The sequence below is a fragment of the Chenopodium album genome, chromosome 23 (assembly GCF_948465745.1).
Source record: "Chenopodium album chromosome 23, dcCheAlbu1.1, whole genome shotgun sequence".
In the NCBI taxonomy this organism is placed as follows: Eukaryota; Viridiplantae; Streptophyta; class Magnoliopsida; order Caryophyllales; family Amaranthaceae; genus Chenopodium; species Chenopodium album.
Genome location: NC_137856.1, coordinates 30,755,885 through 30,777,232, shown reverse-complemented (window position 1 = coordinate 30,777,232; position 21,348 = coordinate 30,755,885). Strand labels below are relative to the sequence as shown.

Below are 21,348 nucleotides of genomic sequence, written 5' to 3'. Positions count from 1 at the left end.
AATTTCAATTCGATCCAAGCTGATTTAAGATTTGGATCCGATCAATATTAATAATTCGGTTTGAATTTAGTTAGTTTGAATTTCGTTTAATCTGAATAATGGATACACACTTACGACGACTCATATACATATTGAATTATTGACTACATAGAGATTACTAATGTGTAAAAAACAATTATGTGTTTTGATATTTCATAATTTCAGTATTTTAGGAGGCGGGACTATTTGATTGGAATGTTTAAAGAATGTCATACTTTTTGTGTAACAAGGTTTTTTTTTTTTTTTTTTTTTTTTTTTTTTTTTTCATTTCATTTCTTAAGCATTCGTGTTTTTGGGTGTCCTTACGACAAACATTAATAAAGGTTTAAAACAATAATTTAAAGTACCACAATTATTAAGTAGTCATTTAGTTTCAATTGGGATTTAATTAATTTATGTCAATTATTAAATGTTATTAATTAAAAAGTATGAGAGCTCCATATCATGTAGCTCAAATTGATTAAAGAAACTTAATTATGAAAAATTGACATAATTGAGTAAAAAAGTTAATTATCAAAAAGTATGAGAGCTCCATATAATGTAGCTCTATCAATGAATCATCACTTAGTTTCTTCTAGCCAATTTTGATTGAAAGATTGACATGATTGAGTAAAAAAACTTAATTATGAAAAAAATGCATTATTGGGAAATCCTAATTCGTATTCTTCCAGCGAGCCTATATATACTAGCGTTTAGTATCATATAATATAATGTGCTCATCAATATATGGGCAAAAGTCCTTGGAACAATTCAAGCTCAATTGCAATACCAAATTACATATCACTTGAAAAGAATTACTGTATTCTTTCATAAGATAAAAACATTTCATGCTATAATGTCATAGAACAAATTCGATGTATTACAACTTAACGGAATCCAAAAAGGAAAAATCTAATATACTCAAGCGTACAATATTTTCTCTCGAAATAATCATATTTACAAATTGGACACCGACAATCACGTTTCGAAAACCATTCACCAATGCAGTGACAATGGAAGTTATGTCTACACGTTGGAAGAATCCGAAGCAATTCTCCGTCTTCAAACGGATATATACATATGGCACAATCTACATTACTAAACTCTGTCTGCCTATCTTCAGAGTATATATCTAATGGAAATCTCCTATATAATTTTTCAGATAATTTACGCTGGACATAATGTCCCACTAAATAATAATAACGAAAAATATAGGCAACTAATACTATTACAATAATAAATATCTGTAGAATTAGGTAGAATTAGGCAGAAATTGCTTAGCTTTCATTGATGGCAAAGGACGAAATATATAATACAAAAGATCTCTAGAATCCTAGTCCTAGATAAACATGGAAACATAGAAGATAAAATATTTCCTAAATATATGATATTTCCTAAATATCCTAATACCCCCCCTCAAGTTGGAGCAGTAGGATCAAAAATGCCCAACTTGGAAAGAAGTTTATCAAATTGTGCCTTTCCGAGTGCCTTTGTGAATATATCCGCCAATTGATCTTTAGTGGACACATGTGACGGAGAAATCAAACCTTCAGTAATCGCATCACGAACAAAATGACAATCAACCTCTATGTGTTTCGTACGCTCATGAAACACAGGGTTCCTCGCAATATGCAATGCTGACTCACTATCACAGAACAATTTAATAGCTTTAGGATGTTGCACACCCAAACTCAACAATAAACCCTTGAGCCACTTTAATTCGCAAGTGGCGCCATTCATACATCTGTACTCTGCCTCTGCAGAAGAAGTTGAAACTGTAGGTTGCTTTTTAGTCTTCCAAGAAATCGGTGATTTTCCTAGAAACACAAGCCAACCTGTCAATGAGCGTCGAGTTAAAGGACACGCCGCCCAATCTGAGTCACACCATCCCTCTAAAGTGAGCTCACTATCCGAACACAATAATATGCCTTGGCCGGGAGATCCTTTGAGATACCTAACAACTCTCAAGGCCGCCTCCCAATGCTCAATGCGTGGTGCTTGCATGAATTGTGACAAAATGTGAACTGAGTAGGCTAGATCCGGTCTAGTGACCCCGAGGTATATTAGCCGTCCCACAAGACGACGATAAGCTTCTGGATTCTGAAGAAATTCGCCATTAGCATGAGCGAGTCTGTGATTTTGTTCCATGGGAAACCCACTAGGCTTTGCACCCAATAAACCTGTTTCAGAGATAATATCCAGAGTATACTTTCTTTGACACAAAAATAATCCGGAGGGACTACGAGCCACCTCAATGCCTAAGAAATATTTAAGGGAACCAAGATCTTTCATTTTAAAACAATCACTAAGATATGCTTTGAAAGCCTTAAGTGCAGCGGAATCATTCCCCGAAATAATAAGATCATCCACATAAACTAAGACATTAATTTGAGTTTTTCCATTAGTATATGTAAATAAAGAATAATCTGAATAGGATTGGATAAATCCATACCGTTTTAGAGCCGTTGTCAACTTTGCATACCAACACCGAGGTGCTTGTTTCAACCCATACAATGACTTACGTAACCTACACACCAAAGATGGATCCGAACATTCAAATCCGGGAGGCAGCTTCATGTAAACTTCCTCTGCTAGGTCACCATGCAAAAAGGCATTTTGCACATCCATTTGATGTATTTCCCAGTTTTTGCAAGCCGCTATTGCGAGAAAAGCACGAACAGTAGTCATCTTGGCAACCGGAGCAAATGTCTCATCATAGTCAATTCCAGCTTGTTGATGATTACCAAACACCACTAATCTTGATTTAAGACGCTCAATATCACCATTAGATAAATATTTGGTTTTATAGACCCATTGACTACCAAGAGCACGTTTCCCAGGAGGAAGGCGTTCTAGAGTCCATGTACCATTGTCCTCTAAAGCACGAATTTCATCTTTCATAGATTTACGCCATCCATCATATTTCATTGCTTCTTTGAAAGATTTAGGATCATTACCCTTGATAATAGCTGCAAGAAAGTTACGATACTTGACAGAAAAATTGTCACAATTAATGTAATGTGCTAAAGGATAAGGAGTACCTGAGGAGTGATCGGAAGGAAAAGAGAGTGGACTATTAGCAAATACCGTGTGTGTCACAAAATCTCGATGCAAGACATTTGGAAATTTTTGTCTCAAGCCACGGCCCAATGCTTGATCATTTATATTAGCCTCATTGTCATCAGAATCTGCAGCAGTCGCGGGCCCACTCGAAGAAGCCCCATCCACAACCTGCTCAAATGGCGTGGAGATGGGGAAAGAAATAGGTGGCCCATCTGGCGCTGGATTACCAGCGGGCTCACCAGAAGCCACTGTGGGCTGATCTGCCAAAGGCCCAGCGGACCTTGGTGAAGCTTGGCCTGTCGCTGCTGGGTCTTGAGCATTGGATTGGGCTTTGTGGTTTGGATTATCAACAACTACTGCTTCCTCATAAATAATTGCTGAAAAATCCTCATGGATATTATAATCCTCATACCCATTATTGGAAATATTCACGGCCTCCGGATTGCCAAACGGAAATACTTCTTCAATAAATTTCACATCTCGTGAGACAAAAAATTCCTTTGTAGTCAAATCGAACACTCTCCATCCCTTTTTACCGAATGGATAACCCATGAAAATACATTTACGACTCCGACTAGCAAACTTATCTCCCTTGTTTTTCTGATTGTGAGCAAAACATAAACATCCAAAGGTTCGAATAGAGTCAAATGATGGGGGTTTGTGAAAAAGGATTTCAAAAGGAGTTATGTTTCCCAAAAGAGGAGTTGGGGTACGGTTAATTAAATGAGCAGCAGTGAGAACACATTCTCCCCAAAAATAAATAGGTAGTTTTGCTTGAAATCTCAAAGCACGACTAACATTCAATATATGTTTATGTTTCCTCTCTACTCGCCCGTTTTGTTGTGGAGTTCCTACACAAGATGTCTGAAACAAAATTCCAGTGGCTCTAAAGTAGGCAAGTAAGCAGTTAAACTCTGTCCCATTATCACTTTGTACTACTTTAATAGTTTGAGAAAATTGCCGATCAACCATAGCAACAAAAGCCATAAACATTTGAAAGACCTCTAATTTATCAACCAACAAATAAACCCAAACTGCACGTGAATAATCATCCACAATTGTCAAAAAATAACGAGCTCCACACGACGAAACATGTCGATATGGACCCCATAAATCACAATGAATTTTCTCAAATATTCGAGATGCTTTATTATCACTTAAAGGAAATTTGTCTCTAGGATGTTTAGCATGCATACATACTTCACAACCCGTATCTAAATGGTCTTTGCTACCAAAAACATTAGGAATTAACTTAACTACTTTTTCAGAAGGATGCCCAAGTCGACGATGCCATAACTCTAACTTCGGTGTAGCTTCAACGTTTGACACTTTCGGTTTGCTAAAATAGTATAGTCCATCTCTTCTAGTTCCCATTCCAATCAGCTCCTTCGCTTGGTCCTGTATAGCACAAACATAAGAATCAAATTGGACAATAGTGTGTAAATCATCATTAAGTTGAGAAACTGAAAGTAAGTTGCAATTCAAATTCGGAACATAAAGAACCCCAGTAAGAGTAATTTTTTCCGATAAACAGACAGAGCCCACCAAAGTGGCTATCACTTTTGCACCATTCGGCAACCCAACAGGACATTCAATATTTTTCGTGTCAACTAGCCAAGAACTCTCTCCGGTGACATGATGAGTCGCGCCGGTATCAATAATCCACGATGAAACATCAAACTTACCAGTTAATCTATTTTCCGGAATTTGAGCATTACCAACAACCCCCGCAATAGCCTTCCACTGTTCAGGAGTAAATAATTGTCCCAAAGCCGAAACTGTAGAAGAAATAGAAGCGGAAGACTGACTGTCACAAGCGGCTGCATTGGCACGAGGCTGACCACGACCTTGCTCCTGGCGTCTACTCCCTGGCCTGCCCACAATCTCAAAACAGTGGGTCTCAGGGTGCCCTTTCTTCTTGCAGTGGGCGCACACTTTATCTGCCCAACAGGTGGAGGCTTCGTGCCCCGTCTTGTGGCACTTGGTACAAACAGGTTTGTCATAACCCCTTCCTCTGCCTCGCGACACACCTGCCGCATCAGCTCCAGTACGCACAGTAAAACCAACGGCCTCGGTTGGATGAGTTGCTGCTTCCTTCTTTGACACTCGAACACGCTCCTCTTGAGTTACCAACTGATAGGCTCTGTCAAGACTCGGAAGCGGATCTTGTGATAAAATTTGAGTGCGTAAGGATGAATAAAAATCTGGATACAATCCCATTAAAAAATCATGTAACTTTGCTTGCGCTCTTCGCTCCTCGTGTAAACGACCACAAGAACAACCAGAAACAGAGCAGGAAATTAATGGCTCATGATGATCCAACTCTTGCCACAAGGAGTGTAATTGACCATAATAAACAGAAACCGGCATATCCCTAGATTGTTCACACTTGGCTATGGAAGATCTTAATTGTTGAATGCGAGGTCCATTAGTTTGAGCGAACCTCTGTTTCAAGTGATCCCAAAACGGTTTTGCTTCCCTAAATTTTGACAAAGAGGACCGTATTTCAGGAGTAATTGTATTTGATATCCATGATATTAGCATAGCGTTAATGGCCGTCCAATCGGATTTGGTGCACGGTGGTGATGGAGTAAGAATTGTTCCATCCAAAAAATCAAATTTGCGGCGAGCTTCGAGAGCTGTTTGAATATCAGCAGCCCAGCTATCATAATTATCAGAAGTTAATCGAGTAGGTGTGATGAAGTCTCCCGGACGATCTTGGGAACCAAGATAATAAGGAGAATTTGGTTTTATTTCGGTCGGTGGTGGGGGTGGCGGTGGAACATCATCACCTGCCATTGAATGCTATTGGTTAAAAACTTTGGCCTGATACCATGTAGAATTAGGTAGAATTAGGCAGAAATTGCTTAGCTTTCATTGATGGCAAAGGACGAAATATATAATACAAAAGATCTCTAGAATCCTAGTCCTAGATAAACATGGAAACATAGAAGATAAAATATTTCCTAAATATATGATATTTCCTAAATATCCTAATAATATCACTACACAAATGGGTACAAAATATTTGCTCTTGAGCGTCGTTTCCATGGCATGTGTTTTTCCATAGACTACCGGCAAGGTTGCAAGATGCCTAGATTATGCACAAACATGCATGAATTAAGAAATAAATATGTAATTAAGAAAATATTTTAATTAGGAAAATAATCATTTCGTACACTTCACTTTGTATGGTTCATGTTTCTTGCACAAGATATATAAATTCCTTTAAATTCCATAACATGTACATCCAAATTGTCTAAGCTATATTTTAATGTAAATTTCAATTAAATTGATTTTTGTAAAATAAATAAAGTTAAGCTAATGATTTATATAAGATTATAAGCAGTATTTCAATTTGTACCTCGTACAAAGTATTATATAATTAAGCTAGATTATGTACATATTTCATTTAAAATGATTTTTATAGAATAAATAAAATTAAGCTATATTTTTTGATGTAGTACAGTATAAAGACTATAGAGTCAAAATAAAGTACTACGTAATAAGGATTATTTGTCCTTGACTCCTTGTAGCAGCCGTGTAATGCATAAGACATGATCCCAATTCCCAAATTCGCAACTTAACTATTATAAACATGAACATGACAATACTAATTAATACTTCGTATAATCGTGTGTGTATATATATATATATAAATAATATCGTACTAAGAATGTTGAGCCTATTTTAGGTTGTATAGCTTATGGGCCGATGTTATGAGCCCTACTCTATTTAGGTTGTATATATACCTTTGTGCATACTTGAATGATATACAAAAAACACTATTCTCTCTAATTTGACAAAGAATAGTAGATAAATAATTGATCATAAAATATTAAATTAGCAACTTGTGAGTTTTATGAGCGAAAGCAATACTAGTATCAAGCCATTGCATTATTATTTTCCCATGTATATTTCCTAACAAAAAAAAGTTAAAAGAACTTATTTTACCATGTTATGAGTAGTCTCAACAACGAAGTGAAGCCTCGTGGAGCACCAGCGGCAACTAAACCCGAAATCAGTGATCGAGGAAAGCAGCCTTGACGCCCATTAGAAGAAGCCGGAGTTTGATCCATGGCAACGCAGTTAATGTAACAAGCTAAGATATTGCCTTAAATGTGAAATGAAGATGAAAGAAAAAAAAAAAACCCAAAAATATGATTTCTTTCGTTATTCAGTGAAAAAGCTGAAATTTATGATAAGTTATGCACATATGCAATGATATTTATACTAATACACAGATCATTAGTACTAGTAAGCAAATCCTTTACGTAACAAACTCGATCATCAGTGTTAACTAAGTGTAATTACTATTACTTCCCAAGTTTAGTAATTATTCTAGCAAGTGTCGTCTACATATAAACCACTGATTAATAATTTTTGCCAATAATATACATACTATCACGATTTAATCATAAATCAATGCAATAATTTACAAATGCGGCAAATTTTTTGAAAATAAGCTCATGAAATGGATTCCTACAATATCATACACTATGAATTATATTGAACTGATGCACTCACTAATTCATGCTTAATCGACTTGTGAGTCTGACTCAGTTCCTTGGCAGATTAGCTTGTAAAATTGTTAAATATCCACAAATAGACACAATAATATTTCAGCAATTTCAAGTAGATATATTCAAAATTTTAACAACTAACAAACATCATGTCAATTAAATGACATTAAATATATATATATATATATATATATATGTTTTCCGAAATTAATACTCCGTAAAATTTATCAATAATAAGCTTCAACTATCTCTAGTCACAAAAAAAAAATTTTAAAAAAAAAAATTTAAAAACAAAATTTTTTTTAAAAAAAATTTAAAAAAAATGAAAAATACTTCAACTATCTAATAACTACCGAGTAATAATTTAACAATTATCATTCTTGATCTCGAAATCATTAATTTCAAATGTTACTAGCATAAATTGAATAGCTGAGATGAGATTAAAACAATTTTCTACTTCGTTATTTGGTAAATCCAACTACAAGCATAAATTGAATAGCTGAGATGAGATTAAAACAATTTTCTACTTCGTTATTTGGTAAATCCAACTACAAAGTAAAGTTGTGAGTCCCCTGAGTTATGAAGTTGGACCTACACATCAACTTATAAACTTCATATGAGAACCCAAAATCACAATAGAGGTTACATATTTTTTTTTTTTTACTTGCTATTTTTAAATAATTATACAATACATATATAATCAACTCTTCTATCTTATATTATTACTCCATACTTAATTCGACGTTATTCCTACTCACAAGATGAGTCAGTAGACATTCTTGATCGAACAACTGCACCCTTTCACTACCCAAGTTTAGGATGTAGGGTTGTATGAGTAGAAGTGCACGATATAAATGTATGTGATGATGCACGTAGGTATCATCACTTAATTAAATTTTTAGCGATTTACATTGTAGACATCCATTATTTCATGATAATTTACTGCATTTAGAAACTACTCCATAATATAGTACAACATGATATCTCCATTGGCAATTAATAGTGGCTTATTATTTGGTAATACGAGTACTTAATTAAACCCTTGTGGATTATATATATGTAGTAGACACTTAATAATGATGTGGGTCTTAATCAGATTAGTGGGTATTATGCAATTTTCTTAAGGTTTCAAGACATTGTGAAATGTTATTGAGTTCTTCACATTGTCTTTGAATGTCTAAATTAAAAAGAATTGCCTAGATTTAGTTCTGAAGTGTTTGAAATAAATTCATTAGATTATGAAAGAACTACTATTCCTATCTACTTTTTTTTTTTTTTTAAAAAATTTATTTTTTTTTTTTTATTCACTGGATTATGAATTGAAGTATACAATAGTAAAATTATGTCAAAAGTCTATAAGTTTAAGACCCTTGTGAACTCGAACAACAAAAGAAAACATATGTGCACGTTTATATTATGAAGTACAAGCATTTTTATTTATTTATTTGGCATAACTCTACCGAACCAGTCTACCCAATCTAATTTTGTTGCATTGGTCAATTTCCTTGAATTTTGTGGGGGAAGAAATTTCAACAAGGTGAAGCCGTTAGCTTGTAAAGCTTGACCGCTTGATCTCATGACCTTAAGGCTACAAGGTTCATTCTTTAATCACTAGACCAATTATTTCTTGATTAAAATGTAAACAAGTTAAATTATTACTTCAAATACACAAAATGATTAAATACAAACTTTGGATTAACAACGCGATTTGAATATGACAAGTAGCTCGCTAGTCAATATAATTGAATTACTAGCTACATCAACATATTGTAAACCAAATGACAATATGAAAACAAAAAGAGTGACGGTATGTTAGCCAATGCTATTGGGATTCAAACATTTCAAGCTAGTCACCTAGAAATTTTCAAATTTGGCTCCAATTATTTTATTTGAATGTTTGTTAATTAACTTAAGTTTTTGAGTTCAATATAAATAGATCCTAAAACTCCTTTTAAGGCAATAATAAAAATCACTAGTACATATATAGTATAGTGCTTACAAATTGTCAATTGTCACATAACCCTCAAGATTTTTATTTCTTTAGGTATGGGTGTCGTTGGTTCATGTTCTATGGTCCGTCTAACAATGATTACCGTGTGGTTGTTGTTTATACCTTTCATCGCCGGGGATGGTAAGGCCGTAACACCATCCATACCCCTTGTAATCGCCTCCCATTGCTCAGACAAGTGTGGAAATGTTAGCATTCCATACCCATTTGGTATCGAAGATGGTTGTTACTTAGAAGAACCCGATGTTACACCTTTTTCTTCCTTCAAAATCAATTGTAGTAATAATCATAATAGCCTTCCTACAATTTTTGGTACCAACTTTGAAATACTAAACATTTCAATAAAAGAGGGAGATTTTCATTCTAAATTACCAGTTTCTTACGATTGTTACAACCAAAGCGGGTATGTTAACAGTTGGATGACTTGGTTCAACCTTGTAACATTTACCTTATCTAGCACGAAAAACATGTTAGTTGCTATAGGGTGTGACACCTATGCCACATTTTCGGGTGTTAGAGGTGACAAGGAATATGGAACAGGATGCATGACTAGATGTGTTGAGCCGGAAGATGTGATAGACGGTGAATGCACCGGTGTTGGTTGTTGTCAAGCCTCTATTCCCGGCGGAATTAACAACGTTACAGTGTACTTGGACAGTTTTAACAACCATAGTTCCGTGTATAGTTTTAACCCGTGTAATGTTGCATTTCCGGTTGCAAAAGATGTGTTTACATTTAACAAGAGATATTTAAGTCATGATATGGAGTACTACCAAGGCTTGTTCCTCCCTGTAGTGTACAATTGGGCTATTGGACGTAACAATTGTTCAATGGCGAAAGCGAATGGGACCTGCTTGTGTAAAGAGAACGCGGATTGTTATGATCCGGTTCATGAATCAGGATATCGTTGTAACTGCAAAGATGGTTATTCTGGTAACCCTTACCTTCCTCAAGGATGCTTAGGTAAATCTTCATTTTTTCTCCCCTTTTTAAAAAATTACAAAAGTTAATATTATAATATTGAGTATATTCTAATATCTTACATCAAATTGAACATTTTTTGCCAAATTAGAGATGTACAAATACGAAAGTATCTTCTAACATAGAAATAAATTAATATACCACATGAATACTACTACTGTATACCTTATCAAGAATAATTATTTGCCATTAGATCTAGAGGGGGACCTTCCACTGGGACCATTCAGGACCCGACCCTTGTAAAATATTATAATTAATTAGTTAATGAACTTATATAACCTATATTTACTTATAAAATATTGGGGCATAGTGATCAGTTTTGAGCAAGAGATTAAATATTTATATCCTAGCCCCTTTAATGTTTTCGGCCAAAATCCGCCACTAATTAGATTTTATTATATTAATCTATATATAATTGTTTAATTGGACGAATTCTTCATTCAACTAAGTACTAACACTATGTCACAGAATATTGACGAATTTTTTTTTTTTTTTTTTTTTTTTGGTGAAAGAGAGGGGCAAAGCCCCTAAAACAGAACAAACAAAACAAAAATAGAACATAACAAAAACAAACAAAACAAAAGCCGCTAGCCAAAGCTAAACTAACTAAGAATATTGACGAATAAAAGTATAGTACTCCGTATATAACTATATATGTGCAACTAGCTAGCTAATGATTCCAAATTAAATACAATGCCATAGTTCTTCAAAAAAAAAAAAAAAAGAAAAGAAAATACAATGCCATAATTAAATTATAGCTTAATTAATACACGTGTTTATGTGCTATACCTCTAAATGCATTTTGATTCAGTCAATTTAAGTATAAAAACAAAATTAAATAAGTAAATAAAGGTGTGCATACGCTTATGCATATCTCAGCTAGTTGAACTATTAATTATGTGAACTTCAAACAATAATGATCATATTTTAACTAGTTAACGTTAATCTATATTAAATAAGTTCACTAAATATATATTTTTTTTTAATCTAATATTGTTGTTTTATGGTTTTTCTAGACATAAATGAATGTGAAGGGGCAAATGAGTGTGAGAAAGTGGAATATTGCATAAACACAATTGGAGGGTATTATTGTAAATGTCCTAAAGGCTACCACGGTAATGGGACTACAACTGATCGTTGCATTCCTCATATAAAGCCTAAGCCTTGGCTCACTCCTGTCTTGGTCACTGCAGGTATGCCATAGCTCAAACATGTCATAGCTCTATTTCGTTTTATTTCATTATTATTATTAGCAACCCAAATAAATAAATGAGTATGTTCATGAGTTTTTCAAGCCGAGCTTTGTTGTATTCAGTTTGTGAAAGATTCGAGCTGAGCCTAAGTAGTTTAATAACGAACTAAATAGGCTATTTAATACCCTTAAATCTAACATAATGCAACTCATTTGTCAGCTCTACTTTATAAGTAATCATATACTTCATTTTATCGAGAATTTAAAATTGTGCATGAGTTAGCCGAATCATTGCACCTAATCCACTAGCGCTTTGGCTTTATACAAGATGACTCACTATTGATGGCCCACTCGAACTCGCCCAATAGTCAAGTTTAGGTGCTTCTACAGCTATATACTTCCTCCGTTTTCTTTTACTTGCAACACACCTTTTAGGCACGCAGTTTTAGGAGATGATTAGTGAGGGTAAACGAGCGATTTTATCAATATAATTTTTACACGAAGATTAGAATAGGCTTAAGTATCATTTGTAAAAATTATAATGACTAATTTATCCGTTTACATTACATAAACCCGACCTCAAAACACGTGCCACAAGGCTGTGTTGCAAGTAAAAAGAAACGGAGGAAGTATGAGCATATAATGTATATCGTGTTCATCTCAAAATTTTAAATATTTTGTTAAAAAAAATCATTTATAACTTTTTTGCTGGGAAAAACCTTATAAAATTTTTTTAGCAACTAAAACCAGATAGTAAATTTTTTTTGTTGAAAACAACTTTAGATCTCTAATCACTCAATAAAACTCTAATTTCCCATTAATTCTTCTAATCACTCATAACTCTCACTTATCTAATAAAAATTAAGTTAATTTATTAATAAAAACAAAAACCAACCCCGCCACCACCAGCCAGCCACCCCCTCCCTTTCCCCTTTACCCTCATCGCGACCACCCTCCTAATTCCTAACCCGGAAATTCCACCCAATAGAGTGGTTGTGAGGTTGCAGCTGCGATCGAAGTTGGTGCGGTGAGACTTGGTGATAGCCAGCGCTAATTGGTGAGTCGAATTGTGGCTGTTGGTTTGTAGCGGTGTTGTGATTTAATTGTGGCTGCTGATATATGGCGAAGGAAGAAGGTTGTGATGATGTGTGATGTGTTGTTGCAGAGGGCTAGTCGAAGCAAAGGAGCTCGGCGGGCAGCTGCCAAGGTCGCAAACGCGGCGATGGGTTGGAGGTTGGTCGTCGAGAGTGGGGCCGTGGGGGTTATAGGTGGCGGCTCGGATGGGGAGGGGGAGGGTGGCTGGTTGGTGGTGGGATGGTGGTGGTTTTTTTTTTAATTTATATATTAATTTAATTATTAAAAAAAGTTAAATGAAAGTTAAAGTGTAAATAGAACAAATAAAAGAAATTAGAGGTTAACTAAGTGAATTAGGGGTTCTTGGTTGTCCTCAACAAAAAAATTTAGAATTAGCGTTTAAGTTGCCAAAAAAAATTATAAGGTTTTTCTGACAAAAAAGGTGCTTTAAAAAGTTTTTTCTGACAAAATTTCCAAATAATTAAGCAGATTGGCATTTTCATTTTGTAGGTATTGGTGGTGCTGCCGTAATTTTGCTTGTGATTGGATTTATCTTGCACTGGAAACATGGGAAAACACAACTCAAAAATATGCGAGAAAGTTATTTTCGACAAAATGGTGGTTTGCTTTTACATAGTAAACTCTCTAGACAAGATGTTGATATATTGAAAATATTTTCTATACAAGATCTAGAAATTGCAACCGATAATTATAGCGACGAAAATACAATTGGAAGAGGAGGTTTCGGCGTTGTTTACAAGGGAATTTTGCCAAATAATCAAGTTGTTGCAATCAAAAAATCCCTCAAGGTGGATCCAAACCAAGTTGAGCAATTTGTTAATGAAGTTCTTGTTCTATCACAAATCAACAACAGAAATGTGGTCAAGTTACTAGGTTGTTGTCTTGAGAGCGAAGCACCACTATTAGTGTACGAGTTCATCAACAATGGGACGTTATATGATCATTTAGACGATCCAATCAAAGCATCCTTAATGAAATGGCATGTGCGCTTAAATATAGCATCTGAAGTTGCCGATGTGCTATCATATCTACACAATACAATCTCAACACCAATAATTCATAGGGATATGAAGTCGATGAATATACTCGTAGATGAAAGGTACACAGCTAAAGTATCAGACTTTGGAGCTTCAAGGTTGGTTCCATCAGACCAAGACCAGTTGGCAACAATGGTGCTAGGAACATGGGGGTATTTGGATCCAGAATATATGCAAACAAGTGAACTAACTCAAAAAAGTGATGTTTATAGTTTTGGTGTTATTCTGTTAGAGCTATTGACTAGGAAAAAGGTAGTATCTAATGATAGACCCGAAACTGAAAGAGGCCTTGCTATGCATTTCATACTGAAGATGAAAGAAGGCCGATTGTTAGACATACTTGACAAATACATAGTGAGCGAGGAAACAGTTGAAGAAATACAAAAGGTAGCCATTTTAGCTAAATGGTGTTTAATGTTAAAAGGGGAGGAAAGGCCTACGATGAAGGAGGTTGCAATGGAACTCGAAACAATAAAAAGAAAAGGATTGCATCCATGGAGTAACAATGAATTGTTTCAAGAAGGCGATTGTGAGTTTTTGCTCGGAGAACTTTCAAGATCAGATTACGGCGAATGTAGCATTTGTTATGACTCAAGTACATATGATTCACGCATGGTTTCGTCTTTGGGAGGTGGAAGGTAACCACAGTTGTATAGTTGCCAACTTATCAGTACAATAATAACTGAAGTTTTATTTTATTTATTTTATTAATTTTTTTTTTTTTTTTTTTTGGTTTTTGTTTTTGGACGGGATATTGTAAGTTGTACTAAATCACATTCAATTTTTTTTTTCATGCATAATTTGTCTAAATTGCGTATCTATTAATCACCAGTTTCTAGATCTCACTCATTTGACTCCTGTAAACATCCTTCCCAGCTAAGTATTTTGCAGCAATTTCTGCTCTTTGGAAAAAAAAAAAAAAAAAAAAAAAAAAAGTGAATTGGAGGAACTTTACTTGAATAGAGGCTAAAGTAGGCAAACAGAAAAGCCTGTTATTACTTCACAAGCCACTCACAAAAGCAAACAATCCAAATTTGTAGTATACAGAGCACCCAAAACTAAGTTAAAGTTCAGAGGATGAGGAAACAAAGCATGAGGAACTATGATACAAATGACAATGGCGATGCTAATCGTACATTGATGGATGAGTGATGGGTTCATGGACCTTATTTTTAAGAAGTGCCCATCAGAAAATGTAGCTTATTCTTAAGAAGTGTTCATCAGAAAATATACTCTGGCATAACAAGCGGAAAACGAGCCACTTCAACCTGAAAAGGATCACCTTTTGGTTGTGCCAATCTAGCAAGGAAATGAGAATAAATTCAGCATCCATTAACCTTATGATAGTAATGAGAAAATAAAACACAGTAGGCAACAAAAATTGTAACAAGTTCGATATTTAAGAATTTCACAACTGTGGTAGTATGAGAATAAAACCAAGGAATCCAATACAAGGAACAGAAGTTCAAACTTAATTGGAGATTTTAATACCTTCCAGGGACAAATGTAAAAGAACCTTCAATGGAACCAGGTGTACGCTGCTGATTTGAGCAGCTTTCGTATACAAATTCTTTCTCACCAGGAAGCAGCAAAGGAAACTGCAAGGACAGCAGAAAAAAGTTGTCAAACTCAAAAGATTGAAGAACGTCATGTGAGCAGTTCAAATTTGAATAAGTTGATCTTTTCCAAACAATCTGACAGAACTTGTACGCAACACTTGATGAATGTTAAGAACCTTTTTTATCTAACTCTTACAGACAGGACTTTAGGCAACTCTTGAACTCTCAGCTGAGCATAATTTTGTTTCTCAACCTTAATAAAGCAATGGGAAATTCAAGATTAGAAACAGGGAAATAAGCTCTGTGAAATAAAGAGAGAAGCAAACTTCACATCTCTCAATTCATGCATCTATACCATCTCTTTTGACAGCTAAACTTTAAGGCTGCATACAAAAGTCGCTGATATCCATAAAAACATTACCAAAATTTAATGGGGGAAATCCCTGCATTTCAAAAGAGCTAGAGTACGCACCTTTCTCTGATAGATCATTTAAAATTAAAGGTTGTTTCACTATATATTGTTCTATAGCAAGGTGCATTACTACCTATGACCAATTGTAAATTTTGCTGGGTTATTGGAAGTTGTTTACCCCATTTTGATGATCGCTCACCTTTAGCTGACAGGTGGTCATCAAACACCCTAGCTGATAGTTTCTTCCACACGAAACCATAAAAATTTAAATTTTTACCACAAAAATATCCCTTAAACCATCACGCTTTAAGATCTGTGGTTTTGTGACTAATGCCTAATGGATATCAAGAGCCAAGAGAATATGAAATTGACTTGCTGGAACCTTAAAACTTGACATTAATAACATGGACCTAAAAAGATCCAAATTCGTAGAAGGTACACAACAGCCAACACAATAAACCAAATTGGTTCACCTGCTATTAGAGGACAGAGTACACAGAGGAACACAATGAAGATCCAAGTTCATATTCGGCAAGTTGAACTGAGGCCAACAAACAAGGTGTGCAAGGAGTTTTTTGAGAACAGTGGCCAGGGTTATTTGAAGAGTTTAATACCAGGCACAACTGAAACAGTGAGCAGTACCGTATTGTGACTAAGAATGAGCACCCCCCGGCCCCAACTCTTTCTTTTTCTTCTCCTCAGAAAAAAGAGCAGGCAATGCCGAATTTGATATATTTCTTGAAGTAGTACATAGAAACACAGTGGCCACAGATCTCCAGATCATGCAATTAACAGAAGTCCATCACCAATCATAAATTTGGTTCCAATATCCAAAAGAGACTTGAGAAGAAGCCTACACAGGAAAGAGCTTAGTGCACCTAGTGGATGATGGTCCAGGACTGCGAAACTTTCTATCCTTCTTCTCTCATCAGCTGAACGAACTAGAACTATCGTACAGTTCCTCGAGGTCTGCTCAAGCAAATCACCTATCTGGCAATTCGATATTGACAAGCACAGTTCGAGAACACGAAAGGAAAAAAAAAAAAAACTCACTTCCTACCATACCCATAAGATAACAATTAGATCAGGAAAAAAAAAAAAGGAATCAACTGGCCGATGATGACAAACCAGGAGCGGGCATGGCATGCTCTCTTATAAATAAGAAATTGAATTGTGTGTAATAAGAGGTTGGACACTTGCACCAACAAGTCAACAACTACAATAAGATGGTTTTCTGATTCCAGCTATAGTTATGCAGTCTTGTCAATTAATGATAAGTTCATATTGAAAATCCAGAGCATAGACAGACTTATTTCAGAAATGGCCTAAAAGATGAATAGGTAGGCTGCACAGGCTTCATTGCAAGCTCTCAGGGATAAAAGCATAGGGATGAATCAATTTCAGTCACATTCATAGAAAAAAGGTATGCAAATTATAAATAAAAGCTACCTTTCCTATGACAGCTTCTCCACCAACATCGTGCTTTACAACCTCATTTTCTCGGATGATCCAATGTCTCCGATGAAGTTGACAAGAATCGTATGTCATTCCATGTACTTTACATCCTTCAGGCAAAAGGGACATCCGGATTGAGTAAGCAAATAAAAATTCTGAGCTTCCAAGTTCACTTTGCTCTGGAACAAGCACAGCAGATGCACGTACCTGGCATGAACATTCCAATTATAAGATGAAGTTGATGTTAGGAGAAAAGTAAAAGGAATCAAAGCAAGCATGAAAACAGGTTTATAATTTCAAATGCAAGTACACCCCTTCCAATTTGCTATTTTGAAAAATGGAAAAACCAAAAACAGTCCTAACTATTGACATCCTTCATTAAACAGTCTTAATCAAATGTATCAAAAGGTACTGGGACAGTCTGGTCAATCTCCAAATACTTAAGATTGTTCTTAATTAATTAAAAAGATATTACATGGTATGAACAAAGATAGCACTTCATATAAGTATATCTTCTGAACCCTATAGATCTCATTTTAGACACTCAACATCTATGACACAAATTCATTGTTAATTGACTATAGGTAAAAACATACGACTTACCTAGTTCAGAAAACAAGAAACAAGTAACCAAATGTTTGTTTACCAGTCAAGTCTTCTACATCAAATATCTTACTAAAATGAAACATTTCCATGCTCAATTGAGAATAAACTAGAAGGTAGTAAGTTCACTTCAACTCTTTTAAAGAATAATTATCTCTTGGTGCTAGAAGTAGAATAGAATGTAGCTAATTATATTTCACCACAAAACGTGGAGCATTTATACATAGTTGCTAATTTGTTATCATGCTATTTTATAAAACAGAGCTTATTTCAGGATGCATAAAAGACCTTTTCAATATGTTTACTTTTTAATTTAGCTATCATACCTGTACACCGTTTGTCACAGCAGTTGAACAGAGAGGTGGTTTCTCAGGAAACTGACTAATGCTCTTCAGATTTTCTTTCTCAAGAACTGTAATCATACCACTGTGCAAACGGCGGCTATGTTCTTCCAACCACAATAACAGTCCATCACACTGTTGATTACTACTAGACTTCAATAACGCATCAGGAACACAAGGCATCATTTCACCATCTCCTCTAAGCATAGCAGTGCCAACATACAGTTGATTATTCACACAATTGAGGCAGAAGACCTTTTCACTTCCTTTAACAGAGGAAGCTACAGCAATAAACTTGGAAGCGGTAGAAAAACCTAAGTCACGTTTTACGCTCTTTGACTCCATAATAGCATGCCTTAAAGGTCGTAAGTTCACATTCACCAGGTGGTTATACACAAAGTACCCTCCAATAAGACCCAACAGGTTCTCTGAATATTCCTGACCATCATGCAAACGATAAATTAATCTTGTTGGAAGAGGCAATTTCACTTTTAAGCTTTTCTCGACGTCATTTAACTCCTCCTCTGATGCACCCTTTCTCAAAGTTGCAAGCACCTCCGGAAAATTGCTTTCCAACCAACTTTTAAGACTATCCCAACACCTTTTGACACGTTTGACAAGAGGCCAGGGATACGTAATGAAAGCTTCCCTCCATAGTCGATAAGCTACCTAGGGAGACCAAGAATAATCCAAATTGAGATCAGCAGGTAGACAAACTTTCTTATTGTGAAGGAGAACGGAGAAAGAAAAGAAAAAAATTAAGAAGATAATGATTTAACAAGGATGCAGCCAACAAGCAATCAACAAACACGTGAATAGAGAAATTTTCAACTTGCTAAATTGTCATCTTACATGTCTAAAAGTCAACCAAGTATTCTTGGAGACAGAAAGATAGAAGTACAAAATTACCCATTCACTAGAAAAAAAACTCGGCATATGTCTTCCAGTTGATGAAATCTTTCTAGGTAACAAGACACGCAAAATTAAATCTAGAGTAAATGGTATTAGCCGGCCAAGACTACTATGTACAAGGATGAAGCAAACATATCCCTCCAATTTATACTCTGAAAGTCTGAAGAAGTGTTGCAAAGTAATAATCTGTAAGGGTTCGAATCATGGACTATATATGTAAATTGGTTCAATCTTCAAGCCAATATACAAGAGAACTAGAGAAGATCGATGTCACTGACACAAACTTACAAATTCTCGCTTATACAAATAAGTATGCTACACAAAACATCCCATAATCGCCATAAACTTATAACACTCTTGCTTACACATATGAGTATACCACACAAAAAATTTCATATTTTCCTAATGTATTCAAACACACAAAATAATTCCTAACTATATGAATCGATCACACTGACATAGTCAAACATGTTCTCAATGGTCGGACCATATTAATCCCATATTATACACAATATAAACCAACAAACACACAGTCATTTTCGGTTAATAATGGTCAAAAGTAGATATTTCACTCACATCACCCACACTAGCCAACAAAACTTACATTTCAATTCCCATCAATTCAAAGCTTAAATCACATAAAGCTACATTCTTTCTCAACAAAAGCATCAACCTTTATATACATTCGAAACCAAAACACAATACCCACCAGCTACTATCCAAATCATTGAAATTACCCAGAAAAAAACACAGAATCACACAATTTAGCTCTGAAAATCATCAAAAAGTAAAAAATTAAAAAGATAAAAATAGAAAAATCAACCCCAATTTATCAGCCTTAATCAAACACATAATACCCACATATCATATCACATAATTATATAAAACCCACCAAGAAAAACCACTGAATTCAATAAAGAACACCTCAAAAAATAAAATAGAAAATAAAAAATTAAGATGGGATAATACCTTAAAAGAAGGAGCAGGCGAGCCAAGAGGGTCAATGGGGGAAGAGAGATTAAGGTCTTGGGAACAGTGATTAGACCAATAAAAATCATCAGAAGCCCAACCCTTGAATTTCTTGTTAACACAAGAAACAATAGCAGTGTGATTTGGGTCTAATTTTGAGAGGATTACTTGAATTGCTAGATCCCCTAAACCCTCAATTCCTATTTCTGCTTCCATTTCTTGCAGTTCATGTGTTTTCGTTGCTGGTTTGTGTTGTTTAGGTATGCAATAACACAAGAACAAGAAAGGGGGTGAAGGACTGAAGGTGAGTTATGTGGCCTCGTCTCCTTTTACTTGGGGAACAACAAATGTTATGAGGTGGAGGCTATTTTTGTACTCTTAATTTGTTGCCTTTTTTTGGGTGTTGATTAGATAGGATTTGTAATGATGTCTTTAAATTTTAATCTTATTAGCATGTTGTATCATATAAAGGTCTTTTTTATTTACAAAACTGAAATGAATTTTTATAAGAGAAAGAAATTAGGAATTGAAATGAGCAGAGTTGAACTCAACTGAAATTAAGCTGAAGAGAACAGGCCTTTAGTGCACGGGATATATCTCATATTCAAATAGTGACAATCTTGGCATATTCTAATTAAAATATCCTCTCTATTAATAATTTTTAGTATTTTAGTTTCATATTTCAGTGCAGTTTTTTTTTGACTAATAATACTCTTTCATCTCTAATGATTCAAGTTGGGTCTGATAGAAAAAAAAAGTATATTCTAAAGTTCAAATTATACTAGAATAGACGAAAGTTAAGATTTTTCTAACCAGCCCTTTTTTCATATAGTGAGGAGTTCTTGTGTGTACTTGAAAAATATAGGAAATTATGGAAATTCTGTGTGGTATACTCATATGTGTAAGCAAGAGTGTTATAACTTGGTGTCAATTATGGGATATTTTGTGTGGCATACTTATTTGTGTAAGCAAGAGTATTACGGAGTATAAGGGTCTGTTCTCTTACGTTGAAATTCAGTTCAGTTCAGTTTAGCTCAGTTCAGTTCAGTTTAGTTTAGTTCAGTTCAGTTCACTTCAGCTCCTAATTTCCTTCTCTTATAAAATATTCATTTCAGTTCAGCTCAGCTCAGTCAAAGAGAACATGCCCTAAGTTTGTGTCAATCACATCGATCTTCTCTTG

At 35.0% G+C, this 21,348-nt stretch overlaps 1 protein-coding gene and 1 pseudogene across 1 annotated transcript; one reads left to right on the top strand and one right to left on the bottom strand.

Moving 5' to 3' along the window:
- Nucleotides 1-9,689: 9,689 nt before the first annotated feature.
- On the top strand, nt 9,690-14,801 carry LOC145607354 (wall-associated receptor kinase 5 pseudogene; annotated as a pseudogene).
- An 88-nt stretch (nt 14,802-14,889) lies between these two features.
- Nucleotides 14,890-20,532, bottom strand: LOC145608630 (F-box protein SKIP16-like). Its single transcript, XM_081664242.1, has 5 exons — nt 20,169-20,532; nt 18,273-18,956; nt 17,338-17,550; nt 15,409-15,515; nt 14,890-15,216 (listed from the first exon to the last, which is right to left on the bottom strand). The coding sequence occupies exons 1-5, from the start codon at nt 20,382-20,384 to the stop codon at nt 15,138-15,140; spliced, it is 1,299 nt and encodes a 432-aa protein (XP_081520368.1). The 5' UTR covers nt 20,385-20,532; the 3' UTR covers nt 14,890-15,137.
- Between the last annotated feature and the right edge of the window lie 816 nt (nt 20,533-21,348).